At 48.5% G+C, this 24,998-nt stretch overlaps 1 protein-coding gene across 1 annotated transcript; it reads right to left on the reverse strand.

The window, feature by feature from the left end:
- Window positions 1–1,499: 1,499 nt before the first annotated feature.
- On the reverse strand, window positions 1,500–23,695 carry Slc15a4 (solute carrier family 15 member 4). Its single transcript, XM_021186710.1, has 8 exons — window positions 23,129–23,695; window positions 15,043–15,332; window positions 10,522–10,690; window positions 10,107–10,184; window positions 9,689–9,857; window positions 7,746–7,901; window positions 6,433–6,591; window positions 1,500–2,591 (listed from the first exon to the last, which is right to left on the reverse strand). The coding sequence occupies exons 1-8, from the start codon at window positions 23,672–23,674 to the stop codon at window positions 2,443–2,445; spliced, it is 1,716 nt and encodes a 571-aa protein (XP_021042369.1). The 5' UTR covers window positions 23,675–23,695; the 3' UTR covers window positions 1,500–2,442.
- Between the last annotated feature and the right edge of the window lie 1,303 nt (window positions 23,696–24,998).

Below are 24,998 nucleotides of genomic sequence, written 5' to 3' on the forward strand. Positions count from 1 at the left end.
CAACTGCAACCCTGAGGGACCAAGTACCTGGGAAGAAGCTGGTTTTATAAAAATCTGTTGCCAGGCGGTGATGGCGCATGCCTTAATCCCAGCAATTGGGAGGCAGAGGCAGGTGGATCTGAGTTCAAGGCCAGCCTGGTCTACAGATCGAACTCCAGAACAGCCAGAGCTATAGCTACACAGAAAAATCATATCTTGAAGAAAAAACAAATAAACAAAACGATCTTGGCTTCTGCCTCAGGATATGAGGACAAACATAACCCTGAAGAAGCTAGTCTGTCTCCACAGAGAACAGTTAAGATAACATAGCCAAGAACTCAGGGCATACACAGCTTGAAATACCCCAAACAGCACAGCTCAGTTGGTGTGTTTTATTCAACTGCCAGCTTAGAACTGTAGATCAAAGTGACTGCCTGTGGTCTGTCTGTTCAGAAGCAAATATCAAGGCTTTAGGACTAACACCAGCTCTGCCACAGTCAGGTCTCACAGGATCCAACTACAAGTAGATCTCCTGCTGACACACAAGACTGGAGGTGAATCTGGTACCCACCAGTCTTTCCCAGGTTTGACTAACATGCAAAATCATTCTCAAACATGGGCATCTAAATGAAACCCAACAGACATGGAAGACATGGCAAGAGAAAGCCATTCAGTCTGCTCAGCACCAGGTACCATCCTGTGGTACATAAGTAGAGTGAACTTCCACCAATAGCTGCTGCATTTCTCCAGGTGGAGGTGCCACTCACTGAGCATGGCTGTTACTGAAGCCAACCCCACTCACTCTATGCAGTCTCATTAGGATGCTCTCACCACAGTCAGCCCCAGGACTTTCGAGACAGTCCTTTCCATCACACCAGGGTCTCTTGCCCAGCTGCCATTCTTGTCTCAGAGTGCTCCCTGGGCTGTCAAAGCAGAAGTGCCTATGACCAGCACACACTCTGTGTGTCCAGAGCACACAAAGGGGAGGCAGAGTTCCTTCTCTCATGCAAATACAGAAAATCCTGTGAAGAAAAGCTACTTTTAGAATATTATATGTTTTACTTGGGGTGGAGGGTTGCACATCATAATGATGTGTAGAGGTCAGAGGACAACTCAGGACAACTGGTTCCTTTCCTCCATCATGTCTGCAGGTCCTAGGCTTGGGGACAGGCACCTTCACCTGCTAGGCCTTCTCACCAATCCAGGAAAGCCTACTTGTGACAGCAGGAGATGAATGACTTTAGCACCCAGCTTCTCTTTAAGATATAGGCAAACCTCTGCAGAACTACCCCCCCTTTAAAGCCAAGAATGAGGGGTACAGTGGATGGTTTTTATCCTGAAGCCTTTCTTCCTGGTGTATGAGAGAGGCAGAGTCAGGTTTCTGGCAGAAGTGGACTTGAACACTGCGGCTCTAATACTGGGCCAATGGAATACAAGGCTGAGCTGGCATGGCAGCAGCTTTAGAGGATGCTGAACTGATGCAGAGTATGGAGAAACCACCAGGAAGCTCTTGGTGTTACGTCTGAGAAGCTTTTATAAAATTATACAAAACACAGCAACACACACAACAGTGGACAAACTCAGAACCCCAGATGTCAGTAAGGATACAAAGCTGGGCGAGCAGCCCAGCAGCTCCCGTGTTTTCCCCACTCACCACCTGCCTCCATCCTTACTGCTACACAAAGTCAAGTTCTGGGAAAAGATCTGCTTGGTGTAACTGCCAATCTCCTGCCAGCTGCTGTCTGGTTTCACTGAGGACACGGTGTCCTCAATCAGCACGGATGTATGTGCTTAAAGCAGATCAGTCGTTCATGGCCTAAGTCCCGCTGACCGTGGTGACAGACATCTGAGATCTCAGCACTTGAGAGCAGACATGAGGCAGCCGAGTCTGTCTAATAAAATCTTCTGTATCTCAGCCAACAACCCTCCTTTCTGGGCAGATGAGAGTCTACACTACTGCCCCACAAAGGCCTTGGCATTAGCAAGGCCTGTGACAAGAGTCCAGGGATGGAGTAGACATAGCTCCTAGGGCTGTCTTGATATCAGCCACACTTTCACCTCTAAAGAGAATCCTCCTATGCCTTGATGGAAGTGCTTGCTAATATTCTTAAAGGAGATGCTATGAGGAAGTAACAGTACTTGTAAGGAATAAGGATGGAATAAGGATGGCAGCAGCAGAACGGTGGCTGCCCAGGATTCTAAAAGAGAGAACACGGCTGGCTCAGGACTGGCAGAGACCTTCAGTGAGAGAAGCCACATCCTCATCTCCTGGCAGGCCCAGTGCACATGAGACGGGCCACAGTAAGGCACTCACCACCATCATCCGGGCACAGGGAGGGAGAAGCCAGTCCAGACAACATGCAAGGTCAGAAGCTTCAATCTGCTTGCTGGCAGTGCCCTGGTAGTTAGCAAGCCCTGAGGCCTTAGAGTCTGCAGAACCTGTGAGCATGCTGGCTGGCTGCATCAGGTCCTCGTGCTGGCCGGCCCCCCATCTGTCCTGGCTCGCTGGCGATCGTACTTCACAGACACAATGAGGAAGAGCAGCAGCGTAGCTCCCTGGATGGCGGCCAGCAGGAAGAAGTAGTAATGCAGGTGGCAGCTGTTGATGTTCCCTAGGAACGAGCAGACACCTCCTGGTGAGTACACCACAGACAGGGCACCTTCTCACTGGCTCTTGGCCACCTGCCTCTCAGGGCTCTCCCATCCTTGGTGAAAGGAAGGAGGGAAGGCAGGTGTCCCAGCCCTAGCTCTGATGCAGAGGAAGGCTTGTGAGGTTGGGTGTCACCTCAGGCCTCTCAGTGATGTTCCCAACTTGCACTTTCTCTTCCATACAGACAGTATCATACAGACAATATGAGAGAAGCATCCTGTCCTGCCTTTCTCTGAGGCGCTCTCCTGTCACTGCCTACATTCAGCACTAAGTGACACTTCTGAGGATGAATAAAGCCCATACCACATTCCTCTCAGCAATGCTGCAGGGGACTACATCTAGCATGGTCCCCAGTTTGTGGGCCTTCCCACATGACAGGTAGCATGAGGAGATATCATCCCACCAGAGCAGCGATTCTCAGTCTTCCTAATGCTGCACCCCAACTATAAAGTCATTTTCATTGCTACTTCCTAACTGTAATTTTGCTGTTATGAATCATAATGTAAGTATCTGATATGTGACCCTAAAGGTCAACCCACAGGTTGAGAACTACTGCACCAGAATAAGCTAGATGCTTTTTCTTAGCATCTTTCCTGTACAGGTAGCCCTCACTGCTATCTATAATGAACACCCCTTGGTCTCACCATTAAAGTAGTATCACAGCTTCTATAGCACTGAAAATCCCAAGGAAGGAGACTGGTGCTGATCAGGGCCATAGACTGCGGAGCTCAACGGCCAGGCTGGAAGGCTGGAGCCTGAGGTCTCCACTGTGACTCTGCACCTGTGAGGACTTGGGCCTGCATAAAGCAGCGTTAACTGTAATGCTGCCCACCTCACACCATCACTTCTGTAAACCACCGCTCAAGGACTACTCTAAAGATCCAGGGCCAACATACATGCCAGTGGCAGGATGACAGCTGGGCACAGCATGAAAGGAGCACTGAGGGTGCCTCTTGTCCCCATAATGAGTCTCCACAGGTCTCATTCACAGTTCCCAGGGGCTGCCGAGGAGCACGTCGGCTATACTCCAGGTGACTCGTCACACAGAAGGGAACTGGCGCACAGCTCATGCTGTGGCCGGAGGTTGTTGCACTTTCTGACACTTCAAAAGCATGTTCCAGTGTCTACTGAGAAGGTAAGACTTGTTCCTCCTGATGTCCTTTTATGCTGGGTTATGGCAGATGCTCACGAGTATCAAATGTTTATCAAGCAACATGGGCAAGCACAACAGGGGGTCCACAGAGAAGGACAAAAGCTCTCAGTCTGCCCCAAAAGGGAAGAGCCCCGTTATCCTGAACTTCACAGACAAAAGACTGAGTCAGTCAGGAAATGGAAAACAGCTTTGTCCTTGCTCTGTTCTCAGCTCTGTCCTGATCCCTCATGGTCAGTGACACAGCCATCTTCCAGAACCTGTTTGCAACTATGACAAGGTACCAATGGTATAATCTTATGTGCAGTGGGGAAGCTGGCAAGACAAGTGGACTGTGTAGTTATGTACATACCACTGGCCCCCAGAGAAGAAAGCACACTACAGCTTACCAGGTTTAGCCTCATTTGGGAATATGCAAAAAATTCAAATATGTACCCATCACCCAAGAAACACTGCAATATAATTCTGTGAGGGAATGACACTCCAGATCAACAGGGGGCCTCTCAGAAGAAATGAGAGTCCCATTGTGACTCTATAAGAACGGAATGTGTCCTAGCCAGGGCAGGGTGCTCAGAGAGAGGAGATATGACAGGATTCTGCACTGGCCTGTACTAGCAGCATGGAGACTGTGTGCTTAGTCAGCACTGGGCTGCAGAAGTGTCATTCCCACATAGGGAAACTGCAATATAATTCTGTGAGGGAATGACACTCCAGATCAACAGGGGGCCTCTCAGAAGAAATGAGAGTCCCATTGTGACTCTATAAGAACGGAATGTGTCCTAGCCAGGGCAGGGTGCTCAGAGAGAGGAGATATGACAGGATTCTGCACTGGCCTGTACTAGCAGCATGGAGACTGTGTGCTTAGTCAGCACTGGGCTGCAGAAGTGTCATTCCCACATAGGGAACAGTGGCCAGTGTCAGAAGAGACTAGGGTACAAGAAAGTGTGCAATGGAAGCCTAGGGAGCCCTGAAACCTCACGAGGAACCCCTAGCCCATTAGGGACACCACATAAGCTCTGGTCACTTCCTCATCTGCAAGAATGCTGACATGGAAGGGGGAGGGAAGGGTGCTGTGCACCTGGTGGGAAGAAGGGGTACTGGCCTGGAGCTCCTGTTCCTTCTAGAGAGACCAGGTTACACCAGGGCCTTTGCACAGCACTGACCCCGGTCCCCAACAGAAAGTGAGAGGCTGCGAGGCATTACAAAGCACTACCTTAAACACACACTGGCTAGACAGCAATCAAAGGAACTCTGCAGAGGCTCAGGCACAGCCTATCAGAAACGGCTGGGAACAAGACACTAAATTATACCTGGTGGTGCTGGCGGTGGTGGTGGTGGCGGCTCATGCCTTTAATCCCAGCACTTGGGAGGCAAAGGCAGGTGGACCTCTGTGAGTTCAAGGCCAGCCTGGTCTATAGAATGAGCTCCAGGACAGCAAGCTATATATAGAGAGAAACCCTGTCTTTGATCTCCCTGAAAATCACTGACTAAATTAGTAAATTAAGGTAGGGAGCAGACTGGGAGTGGGAATACGCAAAAGCAGCCAACTGCACACAAAGAGCATGTCTAGAGCCTAAGCCAGTGAGGTCACGCACACCTACAACCCCAGAACTAGCACTCTCACATATGAGGTGGTAAGGGTTGATGTAGTGTCCCCTAGGTGAGCTAGAGTCCTCATGAGGTTGCCATCTCCCCCGACAACTGTCTCCTAAGTAGGAATAGCACTCCTGCACTTTAAGGCAACCCTGGGTTACAGAGTGAGACCCTGATTGTGGACTGGTAGAATGGCTCAGCAATTAAAGACACTTGCCATGCAAGCTTGACAGCCTGAGTTTGATCCCCAGATTCCACAGGAAAAGGAGACAAATGACTTCTGAAAGCTGTCTTCCACACATGCCTGTATTAATTGCACATATAGTAAATGTTTTAAATAGCTAGAATCCTGTGATGACCATTTGGGAAAGTCTGCACCATGCAGGCTGACTCTACTCCAGGTATGTCACTGTCCCAGGGGGATGAGAGCAAGGGCAAGTTCCAGGACAGCTGATTTGCTTGACATCTGGCCTCATACAGCTACAGAGTCAGTTACAGGCACCCAAAGAGGTTGAGGAAGGGGGTTTCGGGCTTCTGAGCATTACCACAAGATTCAAAGGAATCCAATTCAAGGCCCTGAGAATCCCACAATTTCTAGACAAAAATTCCTGACTTTCCCGAAGCTATGCAATAAAAGCGGATTAAATGCTACCAAGCTGGGCAAATGCTCACAGTACCGACTTCTGCATAGGGAACATGTACTTATCTAAAAGGCAAAGGATGTTGTAGCCCCTGGATCACACACAGCACTGAGAGCTGCCCAGATCAACAACCAGAGGCCACCTCCAGGAGCAGCAGTGTTCACTAACAAAGCACTACCCACCCTTCCAAAATCTGAAGCCCAAAACAAACAGCCAGAACATAAGAGCAGGCTGACCCAGGAGCTGACACGCAGCTCTCACGAAGTGCTAAGCTAGATATAGTAGCTGCTGACAATGCAGTGCTACTCAACACAAACTTCAGCAAGGGTTGGGCTAGTGACCTCTTGGGACAGACTGGATCGTCACACAACCCACAGCAAGCACTCTCAGTTCCCAACCCTCCAGATATCAAATCTCACCAAAATCTGTATGACTGCTCATCCACCCAATGGCCTTGAGAGACACCAGGGCCAACAGTCCTGAGCCCACAAAGGACCCAATGCCAGAGAAGAAGAAGAAGAGTCCCATGATGGCGCTCTGCATGGACTTGGGGGCAGCTGAGTATGCAAATTCCAGACCTAGAGAAAAGGAGGTCACTCTTAGAAGATCACCTTGGTCACCCTGAGCCAGCTTCCCAGTATACATGGATCCCACTGGGGTGTGAGCACTCTCAGGAGAACTGTCCTTGGAAACACATGTGGTTGGAGAAGTCAGCATTAGCTGTAGCCACTCATCCTCATGAGAGCTCTCTAGGAAGAGTGTCCCTCTCACTTGTAAGATATTCGTAAGTTTTGTCACAAGACAGACATGGTGTCTCATACCTAAAATCCTAGCATTCAACAGGCGGCAGCCAGAGGCTTGCTGCAAGTCTGAGGCCAGCGAGGCTGCAGTGTTTGATCCTTTCTCAGCTGGGGGCTGGAGAGGGAGCTCAGAGTTTAAAAGCACTGGATGTTCTTGCAAAGAACCAGGGTTCTATTCCCAGAACCCTCATGGAGGCTCACAACCATGTGTAACTCCAATTCTAAGGGATCTGATACCCTTTTCTATTCTCCATGGAGACTTGTATGCATGCAGTATACATATGTACATGCAGGCAACACATAAAATGAACAAATCTTTAAAAGTCAAGACTTGAACGGGGTTGGAGAGAGGCCTCTCTAAGGATCCTACTTCACAGCTAACACAGCATAATAGGTTCAAGTACCTATAGACTTATATTCCCAGTGACCAGGTGGGGCAAAGCCCAGTGTCAGTAGTCACAGAAATCTGCCAGGGGTTGGGAGGAAGGCGGCAGCGTGCATCTCCTCTCTTCCCACTGCTGCAAGAGACAACCTGCCCCAAACCTTGTCCCTGCAGGGTATCACTAATGACAGAGGCCCACGAGAACAAGCTCTGTAAGTCAGGTTTGCTCTTTCATGTATGTGAGCCTGCACCAGCAGCACAACTGTGCTCTGCAAAGTTTGGGACACACAGGTCTAGCAAAACTCATCCACAGTGACTTCCCCCTCATTACTATGGGACACACAGGGCAGGTCGTGATGGACTTGTGAAAATAACTTAAGAAACACTGGTTTTGCACAAGAAAGGGCAGCCTGAGGACTAAGGACTACTATTTATGCTTTAAGAGACAATTCCCCCCAACACACTCCCACACAAAGCACCATGGTCCTGCTTGGCACAGTGCAGGGTATAATACAAACAGGGCAGATGCCACCAGCATTCACAGTCTCACCTGCTATACTTGCAAATATCTCACTGATGCCAATGAGCACATACTGTGGGATCTGCCACCAGATGGGCAAGTCAGCAGCATGGTACACCACACCACCAATGGTCTGGTTAATGGTCTTCTCCTTTACCAGGTCCAACCTTTTACTCTCCAGGATTCCTAGAATTAAGAACCAAGTTAGTGTAGCACTTAAAGCTGGCATTAATCAAGTCTGCAGTGTATTATCAACAATCCTGAAAGATGCAAGCAAGAATGGAGGGTGACCATGACAACTTCCTAGGCGGATCCCAGTCATGTCATCCAGCTGGTGTCATCTTCACTAGGGCAATTTACAGATATTCACTATGACCAGTTTCACCCTCAAGTGTCTGGGCCACTCATTCTGTTCATCTTTTTTTTTTTTTTTTTTTTTTTNGTAGACCAGGCTGGCCTCGAACTCAGAAATCCGCCTACCTCTGCCTCCCGAGTGCTGGGATCAAAGGAGTGCGCCACCACGCCCGGCTTCTGTTCATCTTTTCAAGATGTATTTATTTTACGCACAAATGCTCCATTATAGATGGTTGGGAACTACCATGTGGTTGCTGGGAATTGAACTTAGGACCTCAGCAAGAACAGCAGGTGAGTGACCTTAACTGCTAAGCCATTTCTCCAGCACCCCATCTTTTTAAAACTGAGAGGATGCGTGAGAATCTGTATAACTAATGATCACTGGAGGAGAATGAAATACTTCCTTAATGGTCTAGCTACTGCGAAGTTACCCATGCTCCTGTAAGCAACCCAAATCCCCAAAGACACCGCCACAGGCATATACACGAAAAGAAAATGCTGAATTACCCAATGTGCAGTCCTTGAAATAAATGGGCCCAAGTCCCTGCTCAAAAACTTGCCTCAGTTAAAGAAAATAAAAGTGAGGCTGTGGGCAGAACCAAAATAAAGCACAGAATGCTGAGGCCCAGGAGAAGGACAGCAGAAGCTGTCCAAGAAAGGGGACCTGGGGAACAGCGCACTGGAACCCTCAGTACCAAGCTGGCACCACCATGCCATGGTAACAAGAAACCCCCAAGACCCCAACACAGGATCTCCCTCAACTCAACACAAACCTCAGTACCAAAGCCAAATGCTAAAAGCCCCAAGTGACTTCAGATCAAGAGGAAATCAAAGCAAAGTTCTGACCCAGTGAGAATCAAAGGGGGAAGGTACTGCCACCAAGTCTGAAGAGCTAGGTTTTATCTCTATAACAGACATGGTGGAGGGGAGAATTCAGGCAAGCTGACCTCTGATCTCCACACATGTGCTATGGTTTGCACACCTCTTCCATACATGCATACAAAATAAAATTTTTAAATAATAAAAGGGGGGGTGGGAACCCTTCAGTAACATAATAAACATGGTATAGCTGTAACGACAGGCAAATCCTTGGCATTATTTTTTCAACATTAAACAAGAAAGGGGGGCTGGGAAGATGGCTTGGCAGTTAAGAGCACCTGATGTTCCTGAAAAGGCGCACAGACCCCAGCCTCATCAGCAAACAGAAAGGACGGGGGAAAGAGGAGTGTCTTGGGACACTGCCCCATGCTGGACAGTAGCATGGGACCTGAGGATATAGCTCTGCAGCTGTTAAGACTTTTGCTGGGAGTGACCCAGGAGCCTGGAACAACCCCACAAACCCTTTTTCTCCATGCTGGAACACTGGTGGCTTCACCAACTGTGAAAGTCAGATGCCTTCACAGAATCTCCTCTTCTCATTCCCACTCCACACTGAGTGTTGGCCTGCGCAGGGCCAAGTCTATTCCCTAGGATGAAGGTTTGTCCTCGAGAAGAAAATGACACTTGATGAAGAGTCACGGGCTACACAGTGCCTTCAGAAGAATACACTAGCTTCAGCATGCCACAGAAGCTACTCTGGGAGAGAGAGGAGAAGAGGAGGCCAGAGAAATGGTGCTCACCTGCAGCAAAGGCAGAGCACATGACGAAGAACATCCCCACAGCAATCCTCTTCAGGGAGGATGGGAGCAGGCCATGTCTCCTTAGCACCGGGTCCACTAGCTTGTCCTTCAGTGGGATGAGCAGGAGGATGAGCACGGCATCAAACATGGTGAGCCAAGCTGCAGGCAGCTGCACAGAGCATGGCATTAGCTACAGTACAGTGATTCCCCCTACCACAATGCATGACGCCAAGATGCTTCAACTAGAGATGCTGACTGGCAACAAGTGTGCTCAGAGCTGGGGGAGAGCTGAGTCTGACAGTACTAGTGTTTAGTGGCACTGGCCAATCCAATCTCAGCAGGCTGTAACTAAGCAGGAACTAGTTCTAGTGACAGTGTCACAGCTACCTGATGCAGCTGCCACCTCTAGGTCTCTTACCGTGTGATGGGTGGTGGTGATACTTGAGATTTCTGGAATCTTCAAATGAAGACTCTGTAAAACATATGTGGTCTGCATCTGGATAAAGAAAGCAGATGGTGCAGGTAAGCCAGCAGGGCCTATGCACACACCCTCCCTCCTGTAGCTGAGGTGTGGCAACTCCTCTCAGAATCAGATATGGAAATTGTTGAGTCACACCATACAGTCTCTTTAAGAAAAGCTTCCAAGCAACCAAATGAGAAAGAAGCTGGAGGGTCCAGAAAACTAGAAGTACACCAATTCTCAGCTGCTGCTTGGGAAAGGTTTTGTAACACAAAGCAGCCAACCTGAGTCCGTGACTGGAAACTATGGCAACTGATGGACAACCCTGAGCCCTGCACTGCGACATCAGCCACAAGGCTGGGTCAGCACTCACTTGGAAATACACTGTCCAGTAAGGTATCAGAGCCAAGAACACGGGCACAATCTTGACCAGGGCTTTCACGTCTTCCACTTTGTCCTCTGTGAACGGCCCTCCACGCGACATCTTACATGAATCAAACAGACTGTGTTTAGAAGATTGCTGAAAGACTCCAAGGCCTTCACTTTGGGAAACAAAATGAAGGAATTAGTTTACTTCCACCCCCAGTGACAATGCTCTGGTAACAAATCACGACTGGGGTGGGAAAGCGGCTCTCTGCACTGCCTACTTTTAGTCCTCCTCTCATTAACTGTACACAGCACACACAGCTCCTGTGGCTGACCACGGGACCCTTGGAAAGGATAGCTGTGTCCACTATACCACAAGGGGGGCATCTCAACCTCATGCAACTCCACAGCAGCAATGTTACCTGGACTTCTAGCCAGCTGACAGCAATCTGAGCAATCCCATGTTTTCTTGTGACTATACTGGTTTATTAAACAGGTAGACACTCAAGGGACTAAAAGATGCTCTGATGGCTGGAAAAGCAACATCTGCCTCTGGGACGAAGATCAATCTAAAGTAAAGACCCATGATGGGTAGGTACTACACTAGGGTGATGGGAAAGGGAACTCACTCATTCATCTTTATCACAAGCCTGGAATTTCTGCAAGGCTCTTACTGACTCATTTCAAAGAGGAAGTTAGGACACAGATTAGACAAGAGCTGTGTCAAGATCTCAATGCCTCTGAGAGTTGGGGTCAGGACTGGAGTGAGGCCATCTTGGCTTACAGGTGCATACCTGGACAACCACACCTCATTCATAGCTGTGGGACACTGTCCAGAATACAATGAACATCCCTGCCTCTCCATCTGCAGTTGTTAAAAAATGAGTGAGGCCCTCCAGGCATCGACACAGTCTTCCCCAGCTACATAATACCAACAGCAACTGTAGGAAACAGCACTATTCCCTGCATAACCAAAACCAACATAATACACTTGACCCCACTGACAGCCTCCCAACTCCAGACTTTGGAATGGCAGTTGTCTGCATACAAGTTTATAACCCTAAGCTTGATTTCCCTAAATTGTCACATTTTTAATTATTTGAATTGTTTTCCTATTTTGTATGTATGGTATATATGTATGTTTTGTCCTTGGACACAGGGCCTCACTATGGAGCCCTGGCTGTCCTTACTACAATACAGACCAAGCTGGCCTCAAACTCAGAGATCTGCCATTCTTTGCTATAATTAAGAGCATGTGCCTGGTGCCCTCAGAGTCCAGAAGAGGGCAATGGAGCCCCAGGAATCAGAGTTGTGGAAGACTGTAGGTGGTGGGAACCAAATCCAGGCCCTTTCAAAAATCAGCAGGTACTCTTAACCACTGAGCTGTCTCTCTCATCCCGTATTTTTTGTTCTTTATCTGTGTATTCCAAGTTGGAGAAGATCGAAAAACTAAAGCCAGCAAGATTCTGCTGAAGGGACCCTGATATAGCGGCCTCTTGTGAGGCTATGCCAGTGTCTGGCAAACACAGAAGTGGATGCTCACAGTCAGCTATTGGATGGAACACAGGGCCCCCAATGGAGGAGCTAGAGAAAGTACCCAAGGAGCTGAAGGGGGCTGCAACCCTGTAGGTNCAAAAACAATATGAACTAACCAGTTCTCCCTGAGCTCGTGTCTCTAGCTGCATATGTAGCAGAAGATGGCCTAATCGGCCATCATTGGGAAGAGAGGCCCCTTGGTCTTGTAAACTTTATATGACCCAGCACAGGGGAAGGAGGGACAAATAGTGGGAGTGGGTGGATAGGGGAGCGGGGGGGGGGGAATAGGGAACTTTCGGGATAGCATTTGAAATGTAAATAAAGAAAATAATAATAAATAAATTTTTAAAAACCTAAAACCTATAACTTACTCAGTATTTTAGTCAAATTCTGATGAGGTAAATACCTGCTGCCTGTGCAGTATCACAGGGACTAGGTGAGTCCTAGTCACAGGTGCCTATATTTATTTCTCTTCATTTGAGGACATTCCTTTTTTTTTTTTTTTTTTGAGGAGGACATTCCTAACTCCTCCAAATTCTTGTTTATCTGAGGTCCCCATGTACCTGATACAGACACTACAAAGGATGAGTACATGGTATATCTCTGAACTAATATGTCTCTAGAACACATTGATGCCAAGAACCAAATTCCCCTAGTACCACAGCTCTCAGTGTTGTGTATCATTAAGTTACTTTAAAGCTAATGAACTAGGATGTGTCTACATCAGTGGTCCTCAACCTGTGGGTCTGGACCCCCTTGGGGATCGAATGACCCCTTTCATAGGGGTCACATATCAGATATTCATATTAAAATTCATAACAGTAGCAAAATTATAGTTATAAAGTAGCAATGAAAATAGTATTATGGCTGGGGGGTCACCACAACATGAGGAACTCTATTAAAGAGTCACAGCCTGAGGAAAGTTGAGAACCACTGCATTATAGCCTCCCAATCACCAGGTGAAGTGGCACATGTGTGACTCCAATGCTAAGGAGGTTGATGCAGGAGAATCACTTATAGATATGAAGCAAGTGCAGAGCCAGCCTGGGCTACTTGAGACCCTGTCTCAGAAAAAAAGAAGTTTTTAGTCCACCTGCACAGTTAGTGTTCTATGTTGTGACATAAGATGTACCTCACAGTCACAGACAAGAGCATACTGCTCCTCCCCATGAAGGCTGTGACTCAGTTTCCCTTTATGTCCACAAGTCTGTGTGTTCAGGCTCTGAAAGGCTAGGTACACTTGTCACAGACTCCACTTGAAGTCACTGAGAGAAAAAAAAAAAAAAAGCCCCTAGGCCTGCTCTAGTGTAGTATGAGGACATGATGATGTGAACTCAGAGCACCATGTCTCCCTCCAAACACATCCAGAGTCGACACACAGGGACTGGGCCAAGAGTCAAACCCATGGTAAACATGTGCGTGGCACTTCCTAGGCTCTTCATTCCTGCTCCAGGCATTCCCAGTAGAGGCACAGTGACAGGCCTCATCAGGTACGAGGCTACTGAGGGCCTTGCACACCTCACTGTTCTGAGGTGTCACAATAATCCTGAGAGCAGTCCAGCTCTCCTAGGCAAACATCAAAGTCAGACACTCTAATATTAGTCTCTGGACAGTCAGGGACCACGGCAAGGTAATTGCTTAGTTTTGTCCCAGAGCCTTCCAGAGCTGAAGCTCAGAGGAAGGCAGGCTGTTCAGGCTCACTATTTCTGTGCCATGTGTGCACAGAAACCCCACAGGCTCTGGAGCAATGCTGGCCCCTGGCTGAAAGGCTCTCATCAGGGATATCTGCTAAGGCTGTCCTGTCCTGTCCCCACAGCAATCAATCTAGATTAGAAACCAGGAAGGTCCACAACGAAGCTTCTGTCTGATGAAGTAAGGTCCTGGCAAAAACCAGGGTGTGCTGGAACTGGGGTGTCCAGCTTCGCAAGTTCCTCAAGTGTTAGCTCCCTTCTAGACAGGGTCTGAAAGCTGACAGAGCACACAGCCTTCCCAGCGGGTCCATAAAGGAAGTTAGAGGACAGTCAGATTTCACCCAAGGGACCCATGTGCCATCAGCAGAGCCACAGGAGTCACACTGTGTAGCTTCAGATCTGCCACAAAAAGGCTTCCAGTTCACCAATGTCAGGCACAGACAAGCACACAAGGAGGTGTGCACATTGCCCTGCAGAATACTTTTGCAAACAGGGCCATCCCACAGGAAGCCCTATGGACAAGGGATCTACCTCTCTCAGTAACTACTGAGAATCCTTAGGTTCAGCAAATCACAGGGAGGGAGCTGACCACCAAGGTCCCTGGTTTTCTATGCCTTGACTGCTCTGATGGCTACAATACTACAGTCTCTCTCACATCACAACTACAGTCAAATAACTCTATGCATAGCGGTCTGCAAAAAACATAGAGCCATCTAAGTCCTTCGTAGGATGACTTCCGGACTTCACTAATTTACGTTGGGCACCATGGATCACCACAGTAGAAAAGGGGGCAGAGCTCAGAAAATGGCTATTTCTGAAAGTTCCAGGCTTGGGACCTTCAGCACTAAGGCTATGCAAGCCCCATTTAAGTAAGGGTAAATGGGTTGCCAAGTACATCTCAAGCTGTGTGTCCCTCTATTACACAGTAGATGGCATGGCCCTGGACGAGGGAAACTGTTTTGACCAATGTGGGAGACAACAGCTTCCTTTTGAGACAAGAACCTACAACACACATAACAGCCTAAGTTCTCATTACCATACTTCTGTGTCTAAAGCACACAACGTCTCCATGGTATCTTCTGCAGATCCCTGCCTTCAAAATCCCAGCAGCAAGGCACCCTCACCCATGTTGGCAGTGAAGGAGTTGGCACAGTACTGAACTCAGGGCTCTGCTATCCTAATGGAGGCGTTTATACCACCCACTTCCTGAATGAAGCTGGCTGGAAGATCAGACACAAACCACACAGGCCAGCCCTCAGCTGGGACTTTCTCTGCAGGGAGCAAGGAGCTGTGTCACTCACCCACTTCTCCGCTGCCGTCCTCTCTGGGAGCAGCAGCTGTAGGTCAGAATCCTGACCATGTCAGTGAAGGCACTGCCGTCAGGAGGCTTGGTGACGAAGACACTCTGGCCACAGAGGAAGACCAGGAAAGCAATGGCCACGCAGACTGTGGGAATCAGGTAGCCTGTGAGAAAGCTCACATTCTGCTGAATATAGGCAATACCTCCTAATGACAGGATTGCTCCCAAATTAATGCTCCAGTAAAACCAATTGAAAAATCTCCGAGTGGCTTCTGGACCTCGATCTTTAACCTAAAGTAAAAGAGAAGAGAAATGCATAAGAAAATGTGATCTTCTACACCTTCCGTTTACTCTTTAAACATGACAAGCTGTAGTGTTTTCATATGTAAAGACCTCCCAAGCACCCACAGCAGCTATATGCCCTGTCACCACACCTACCTAGCACCTGACCATCTACAAATTGAAAGCAGATACACAGGATCTCAAGTTCTTGCTCTTTCTGATGGTAGAACACAGTCAAAGTGCTGTTTGCAGAGTTTGCGAGTCTCCTGACAGAAGCCATCTCACTCAGTCCCTCCAGTAGTTGGATGCCTCTCCAAATGCCAGCAAGTCCTAGTGCTCAAAGTGAGCTGACCACCTACCATGAAGCCACAGGAATGATCCTTGAAACAGGGTCCAGAACCCATAGCTGCGCAGTCCAGGCCCACAGAATCATCATCGTGGACTATCAGGAGCATACACACTACACTGAGCTCCAGACCTCACTAAACTTAACACAAGTGCTACGAGAGCCCCATGCATAGTAAGGCTTGCTCTGAGGCAAGGCACCACTCCTGCATGGGGCCCAAGCACCAGTCTTTGATAAGCTTACAACTAAGCCGCAGCACAGTAGCAGAAGCGTGAGCTAGCTTTACATTAGAAAGGCTATCCAGCAGGGTACACCTATAATCCCAGCATTTAAGAGACAAAAGCAGGGGGATCATGAGCTGAAGCCTGGCTGAGCTGCACAGAGGATCTCATCAACACATTGAAGAAATGCTTAAAATTAGTCCCAAGTTGACGCTCCCCTTCAGCCCCCATGCAAGCCTTCTGCAGATCCCAGCCTTGCTTCTTCCTGTACCGTTTATATCTACCATGAACACTATGAGAATGGGCCCAGACCAACTCTGCATGATCTGGACAGTTTCATTTCACAAAATTTCCTGAGCAAACCCACAGCCAAAGACAGATCCTGAGCTCAAAGACACATTCTTCACCAGCCTCATGTTAGAGGGTTACAATCACAGCAAATTGAAAAATCCAAGTTGTTGGTTCTTTTTTTTCAGGGTTAGGGATTGAACACGGGTCCTTGCAATGTTAAGACAACTCCTTACCACTAAACTCCATTTCCAGCCCCCAAGCTGACCAACAAACCACAAGCATTTTGTTGTCCTACATGTCAGTTCTGAACAAAGGCCCCACTCTAAAGGTGGACATCACTACAGAACAGTTTATATTTAGTTTCTTACAGCTGGGACACAATGTCTTTAAATGTTACCCAACGGTGGATATCAATGTCCACGACCAGTGGAGGCAGGCCAAAAGAAAGAAAAAACATGAGCAAGAAATACAGAAAATAAAACTCAACGTACACACACATATACTTTATTCTTTATTTATACACTTCATACGTTGAATGTATAAACACCATATACACATAGATATGTCACTGTTTTAACAACCCTGAGAGAAAAGAGGCCACATTACACAAGAAACAAAAACAAAAGCACACCTCTCTGGACATGGGATCAGTTGCCTAGGTTGGCCTCAAACTCCTGGGCTTGTATGATTCCCTGCTTCAACCTGTGGAGCAGCTACAACTACAGATATGAACCACAATGTCCAGAACGTTACAGGAAACATTACAGATACTAACTGAAATTTCCCAGGCCCTTCCCATTACACATAGCAGGACTAGACACATCTTCCCACATTTATAGAAATAGCCTATACCCAAAACAGTAAGAGAATACTTATTCAATTGACCTGACATACAGACTTTTAAAGTCCTTATGTCCTTTCTTTTTTTGGTTTTTCAAGACAGGGTTTCTCGGTATAGCTCTGGCTGTCCTGGAACTCATTTTGTAGACCAGGCTGGCCTTGAACTCAGAAATCCGCCTGCCTCTGCCTCCTGAGTGCTGGGATTAAAGGCGTGCACCACCATGCCTGGCTAAGTCCTTATGTCCTTTTGTGAACTTGGTGGTCAACTGACTTTACTGTCCAAGGATTACCAGTCACAGCTGCTTCATAAACAGAGGCCTACTCCCAGGGTTTCAGTAGCCACAGGCCAGCAAACTGGGCTGTCACATGCCTCTCTCTGTCCTTGGCAAAATGCCACAGCTTCCCCATGTACCAGTCCCATGACATCACCACATGCCCTGCCAAGACTGATCAAACTCTTCATCTGCCCCGGTCAACGCCCTACAAAAGCACCAAAGCCAAAGGGAGAGGAGAGGCCAGCAGGGCAACAGGGTATGTGTTTAAACAGGGGAAAGCTATCAGATGCCAGGAACACAACCTCTCCTCACTGGAACAAACCCCATCCTCAAGTCCTGACCAATGTTCAGCATGATCCGAGCACTCAGAATCTCTGCTGAAGCAAAGAATGTCTGCCGGCTACAGAGGAGTCAGACCGTAAACTAAACCAAACCAGGGCGGCAGCATTGTCTGCACAGTAGCTTCTTCCTCTTTCAGCTATTTTTAATTTTGTTTTCAGTGCTTGTTGGTTTAAGGTCTTGAGTAACCTAAGCTGGGCTCCAACTTCCTATGTAGCTGAGACTGGCTTCAAACTCTGGATCCCCCTGCCCTGCCTTCTAAGCAATGGAATATAGACAAGCACCTAGCACTTAGCTTACTTTTTTGAATAATCACCAATCAAAAATGACAGTGACCTTTGGCAATTTGTAAGCACTGTGAAAAGTAAAGGCAGATGAATTCTGCCTTAAACCAAACCGCATCTGAGAGTGACTTTACGTCTACACGCACTGTGAACTGACCTGGTATTCCTGCTCACCCAGTCAGGCCCACCTCCCACAGAAGAAAGCCACTCTGGGGCTAAATCCAGAGTCAAGAGGCAGTACCAGCCAGAAAAGCAGAAGCACTTTAAAGACAGCAGCACACTGCTCTTACAGGGAAAGGCCAGTAAGAACTGACCTCATGCAGAAAACATAGGCAATTGGCTTCTCCTGCAAAGCAGGAAATCTCTCTCAAGGAACAGCCTTGAGGCAGCAGAGAGCAAGTGCCTCCAAAGGATCCCGGCTACTTACTAAAGATATCATTTACACACCACAAACTGAACCTAAGTGTGGCCAACCATTTCTTGTATATTCAGAGTTGTAAAGCCACCACTGCCCTGCCTTGCAGCCCCTGTTGTCAGCTCACTGGATGTGTGAGCATCCTTCACATCCTGTGGTGCTCTCAGCATCCACAAGAACCTAACTCTAGTGCTGTGGGTGAATAGCATTTTTTTTTTTTAAGAACACATCTACTGTATTTATTTATTTATTTTTAAAGATTTATTTATTTATTGTATTTAAGTACACTGTAGCTGTCTTCAGACACTCCAGAAGAGGGCGTCAGATCTTGTTACGGATGGTTGTGAGCCACCATGTTGTTGCTGGGATTTGAACTCTGGACCTTCAGAAGAGCAGTCGGGTGCTCTTACCTACTGAGCCATCTCACCAGCCCGGTGAATAGCATTTTTACAGATGAATGAACGAACAGACAGCACTAAGGTCAGCCGTTCATCACCAGAGGGACTGCACCCTACTTTTTATTTAAATGTTTCAAAGTTACAGAAAAGTTGAAAAAAATAGGATGTACCTTTCTCTTTAGCTTTTTCTTCCTATTAAAAATATAATATACTAGGCCAACAGGATAAGATGGCTCACCAGGTAAAGGCAATCTCGACAAGCTTGAAAACCCAAACTCCATCCCCAGAATCTGAATGATCAAACAGAACTCACGCTTGCAGGTTGTTCTAACCTCAACATGTACACCATAGCCATGAGCACACATTTGCATGCATGTGTGTGCGCGCGCACACACACACACAAACACACACACACATACACAAAATGTACAAAAGAGGCAGAGGCAGGTAAATCTCTGTGAGTTCCAGGCCAAACTGATCTACATATCCAGTTCCAGGCCAGTCAGGGCTACATAGATAGACATTGTCTCAAACACAAAACAAATGTGTGAATGAGAGGGAGTTTACACACACACTCGCAAACGCACACACACATACCAACACACTTACACATTCTTGTGACTGAGAATCTCCTAAAAATACCACCACTTTTCTATGCAGTCACGAAGGCACCACCACACCTAAGAACACCAGCCCCACATCTGACGTGCAGGCCATAGTACAAAATACCCCAAGCAACCAAAGCAAGGGAGTTAAAAGAGACAACACACCCAGGCTTCCAGCATTCCAGAAGCAGAAGCAGAGGGATCACAATGAGTTTGATGCCAGCTTGGGCTATGCATGGATTTCCAGGCCAGCTTGGTTACAGAGCAAGAACAGAACTCAAAAAACAAACCAAATCAAAAGAACACTGGAGGCCTGGCATGGTGGCACACATTTCTCAAAGCAGCAGTCAGGATTATTAAGGGTTTGAAGAAGCATCTGAGACACTTAGTTTGAAGACAGCATGGGCTACACAGAAAAAAACCCCGTCTAAATAAATAAATAAATAAATAAATGCCGCAGGTGGTGGGAGAAAGAAGGACTTGGGCAGAGGCAGAAGTATCAGGAGTTCAAAGTCATCTTCAACTAGTGAATTAGAGGCCAGCCCGAGCTACACTGAGACTCTGTCTCAAAAATATAACAAAAACCCATAAACAGAAAACAAAACCACTACAGAGCCAGTCACTGACCACACCCAAAGTGGCTGTCAAGTTTCTCTAGGGTCTCTTCCCAGTGTGGAGACACTGGAGACAATAGCACTCACACTGCAAGAGCACCTACTCTTACCTACAGCCAAGTGTGCACACTGCACCCACTCAGTGACCCTCACGGGAGCCATGCAGTGGGTCTGTTAGGAGTGTGAATCATTGATCTAGCATCTATTGGAGAGCACTGACTCTAAGACACACTGTCCTATCTGTTCCCTGAGCAGCTGGGCTGTGACAGTCACCCGTGCACACAACTAAAGCTTCTCCAACTCTATGTAAAACCTGACAACAGTGGCAGGCTTCTGAGTGCACAAGGACCAAAACTTAATTCAGAATCAAATGTGCAATGGACCCAAGATGTTCCTGGCAGTCCTGACCCTGTACAAGTAGCACCTGCACTTTACACTTTCACAGTGACATGCTTCATGACACCAACAAATGCTGCCTGGCACATCCTGGTTTCATTTGAGGCCAACATGCTATGAGCTGAGAGAATGTTTTTCTGTTCTTACAGAAGCATAATGGCTTAATTTCCAAGAGCCATTAGGCTATTTCCCTACCAGCTTCACACTTCAGCTTTCAAAGATGGAGTTACTGTCTTTGGACTGTTATCAAGTTATATAAACATGCATCTCATTACTACACAAATTGGATTTCATCTTTAATAAATGATAAAAGAACTGTTTTAAAATAAATCTGACTTGGTTGGCGTCAGTTAATATTTATTTGGATATCTACGTTCTATCTCAGAGTCACATAAGTTCTCGGATGAAAAGGGGCTGTGAGTGGAAAGTCTAAAGAACCCAGTGTACTGAGGGCTGGTCAGATGGCTCAGCTCTTCCAAAGGTCCTGAGTTCAAATCCCAGCAACCACATGGTGGCACACAACTGTCAGTACAGCTACAGTGTACTCACATATACATAAAATAAATAAATAGATCTTAAAAAAAAAAAAAAAAAGAACCCAGTGTACATCATAGAGCTCAAACCGCTCAAGGTAGGGATACACAGTCACAGGTACACCTTATGTAGTACGGCCCAGGGTGTAGCTTACTTTTCCGTTGCTGTGAGAGACAACCAAGACCACTTAGAGAAGGGTGGGTTTATTTTGGGCTCATAGTTCATCATGGCAGGACAGACTGCTGACTAGAGCAGCAGTTACAATTGAAAATAAAATGCCCACCCCATACTTCCTCCAGTCACCAACTAGGGACCAAGTATCCAAATGGCTTATGAGGGCCACTTCATGCAAACCATCACACCTAGGCTTAAGGACAGAGCTAATGTGTACTAGTGGAACTGTGGCCGAGGCCAGGAGTCTGGTCTTGGAAGTTTGATGAACAGCTCAGAACTCTAGAACTCTGAAGTAGCAACTATTTTTTGTTTTCTCTCCACGCAACTACTTCTTTTGTTTACATTTTAGTTGTATGACCCACAGTCTTGCTCTGTAGTCCAGAATATGTGACACGGCAACCTTCCAGCCTCAATCTCTTAAATACTGAAATCACTACTACGTCTGATACCATTGAGATTGTGTCCTCTCTGAAATGGCAAGCCTTACAGACACCATATTAACATGGGCCAGTCAGTCCTACATTCGTGGTGCTACTCTGTGATGACTTCGCTCTGCTGACTTCAATTTCAGCTTCTCTAGGATCAGTTTTGTACCAAGACCCAGGGCTCACCTTCCCTGCTGTGCACTTCCTACAGCCTTCCTCCCACATCTGAGTGCAACCTTCAGTCCAGGGCACTGCCTCCACTCTAGGTCACACCTCTCCTCAGTCCAGCTGTAGCCTGAGCTGTGCTCTCTCACCCTCCTGCCACACAACACACTCTAGGATAGCTATTTGCAGTCTTTCTGAAACAGGACAACATGTGGTCCGTTTTAGGAGTTATCTAGCCCCTGCTTTACTCAGTTTTACAGCTCCATGGGAAGCAGAGGCCAGGGATGTGTAAGCAAGAAAGAATGAGACCTTAAAAAGCTGTATCCAGCCAGGCAGTGGTGGTTGCACACCTTTAACCCCAGCACTTGGGAGGCAGAGGCTGGTGGATTTCTGAGTTGGAGGCCAGCCTGGTCTACAAAGTGAGTTCCAGGACAGCCAGGGCTACACAGAGAAACCCTTTCTTGGGGAAAAAAAAAAAAAGAAAGAAAGAAAGCTTTATCCAGAAAGCCTGACACTTAAACCCCACATAATTTCCACTGCTTACAAAAATATTTGCATCTGACCACTAGAACTATTCTTAGCGTGGGAGTCCCCTAAGAAAGGGAAGCAGAGCAGATGTGGCACCCAGACACTTGTAGATCACTTCTGCTCTCCAAAGCTCTGGCTCCCTCATCTCTCCTTCTTGGATGTCCAAGTAGCAGTGTATGATGCTGGTCTTTCCCACCCGCCCCGTCCCACCCCACCCCACCCCAAAACTTACTTAAAGCAGTGAAGATGGAAACTAAGCGCTTGCCCGTAACTTTGTAAAAGGGAAGTTAGGGCAGTAACAGAGTCTTTGTACGTGTCTATCCTCCAGCTCACAACTTCACCCTTTTCTCTTTCAGATCTCAACTCAGATGACTCCACCGACAGAACTTCCCTTCTCCTTAAAACCACAGTGGGCATTACAGCATGAATAAATTCCACCTCAGCTCTTCCTTACCACCCAGATCATACCAGTTTATACAGCTGTCTCCTGTCTACTCGAGGACTTCCTCCCCTTCACTAACGAGGAGGGATCAGAGGCATGCAGGTGGCCGCCTTCTCTGCACTTCAAGGGAGCTTCCCTGGGCTGGGAAGTTCTTCTCCCTCGCCTTAAACCTTTCTCTAGATCTGAGACGATGTGGGGTGCAGGTCTACGAGTTAGGAAGCTTGGTGGGCAGCCCTGTGCTTTCCGATTGGTCGCGCGTAGGGGCACAATCAAGTGGGGAATGTAGGTTTAGGTGTTTGGGGTGGTTCCTTTTGTTCCCAATCAGTGGAGAACCCTGGGGGCAGGAGGTGCAGATGATACACAGGGTACCGGGCCAGTCCCCCCCACCCCGTGTCTACCCAGCGTAGTTCAAGTCAAAGCTTAGGTTCGGGTAGGCGTGGTGCGCAAGGAGGTGCGGGGCGGGGAGAGGGGGGGGTCCCCAAACCCGGGAGGACTTCGGCGGGCCCGGCTCACCTGATCGGCGCCGAAGGGCGTGATGTTGGCCTTGACGGTGGCCACCCCGAGTCCCACGAGCACGAGTCCCGCGAAGGTGGCCGGGGCGCAGCGGCGCGCGGCGACCTCGGGACACGTCGCCGTCCCGTTGGGGAAGGGCGCCGAGCAGTTGCGCACGAGCTCGGGCCGCGGGTCCCCGCAGAGGAAGGCGCGCGAGCGGGGCGCGGCCAGCAGCGGGAAGGTCAGCAGGCCCAGCAGGTAGAGGGCCAGGCTGAGCAGGATGGCGCGGGCCCGGCCGAGGCGGGCGTCGGCGAGCCAGCCCCCGAACGGCGAGCCCAGGTAGGTGAGGCCCATGAAGAGCAGCAGCGCCTGGCTGGCCTGCGCGCCCTCCCAGCCGAAAGGCGCGCCGTTCAGGAACAGCACCAGGTTGGCCGTGACGCCGTAGAAGGCCGCGCGCTCCAGCAGCTCGGCCAGCAGCACCGCCCCGCACGCCGCGCGACGCCCCGCGAACACCCCGGCCGCCGCCGGCCGCCGCGAACCCAACAGCGGAGCCCGCTCGCCCTCCATGGCCGGTTCCCTGAGGAGCCCGTGGCCGAACTCTCGCGAGACTGCGATTTCCCTCCTTCGACCCCGCCCCCCGCCGCCTTTTGATTGGGCAAGCTGGGGAGGGGCGTGGCTGCCGGTTCCGCCCCCCGGAAATGCGGCGAAGCGGGCCGCTCGCTTGCCGGCGGTCAGGTGTTGAGATGCGCGGAGGGATGATGGTTCCGACGGCTGGAGGAGTTCCACCGGGAAACTGGAGCCCTCGACTCCGAGGTTCCGGTCCCAAACTGGGGTCCTAATCCAGGTCCCCCGGGTCTAACTCTTCCCCTTCCTGCCATCTTCTCAGGACCCTGGCGTCAAATGTCACAGTCTCGGCCTCCTCTCCCTCTTCTGGGTCTCTCATTTTTTTGTCTTTTCTTAAAACAAAAATTACTAACATTTTTTTAATTATTATTTTAAAGACTGGAAGCCGGGCGGTGGTGGCGCACTCCTTTAATCCCAGCACTTGGGAGGCAGAGGCAGGTGGATTTCTGAGTTCGAGGCCAGCCTGGTCTACAGAGTGAGTTCCAGGACAGCCAGGGCTACACAGAGAAACTGTCTGGAAAAAAACAAAAACCAACCAAACAAATCTAAAAACAAAACCTTTATTTACAGACTATAACTGACTCAGTCCTGCGGGTAAATAAAACTGAGTCTTTGAACGTTTCCTAAAAGAACGTTTGCTAAAAGACTGCTAAGACTGGACCAGTGAGATGGCTTGCCAAGTAAAGGAGCTTGCTACCCGGCCTGAGTTCTATCCCCACCCCTGGGGGGGGGGGCACAATGGATAGAGAGCAAACTCTGCATGTATGTCCACACAGACACAGGCAATTAAAAAGAAAAGAAAGGACTGATAAGCTAACCCTGACATACTTGAACAAACTCTGTACTTGAATGATAAGGCTGATAAAGCCATTTGGACTGAGCTGGTAACTCACTGCGAAGTGCAGATGTGCAGTTTGACTGGCACTAACTAATCCAATGGGTCCGTCTCTTCAGGGAAATGCGAAGCTCATGGCTTGGAGGGGGACTTGGAGTTAAGTATGTGGAGGGAGGAATTTTAGGCAGTGCACTGGGGGGGGGGGATGTCCCTGAACTTGGTGCTTTGAGGATGGAGACAAACCTGGCATGCAGAATAGTCTAGTGTGGTCACAGTGTTAGAGGTGGCAGTAGGGAGGGACCCAACGGCACAGTTAGCTTCAGTTGTCAATTTCACACACAAGAGGACACTTCAGCTGAGGAACTGCCTCCCACAGATTGGCCTGTGGGCCAGTCTATGGGGGCATTTTCTTGCTTGGTGATTGATGTGAGA

This window comes from Mus pahari, chromosome 23 (genome assembly GCF_900095145.1).
Source record: "Mus pahari chromosome 23, PAHARI_EIJ_v1.1, whole genome shotgun sequence".
In the NCBI taxonomy this organism is placed as follows: Eukaryota; Metazoa; Chordata; class Mammalia; order Rodentia; family Muridae; genus Mus; species Mus pahari.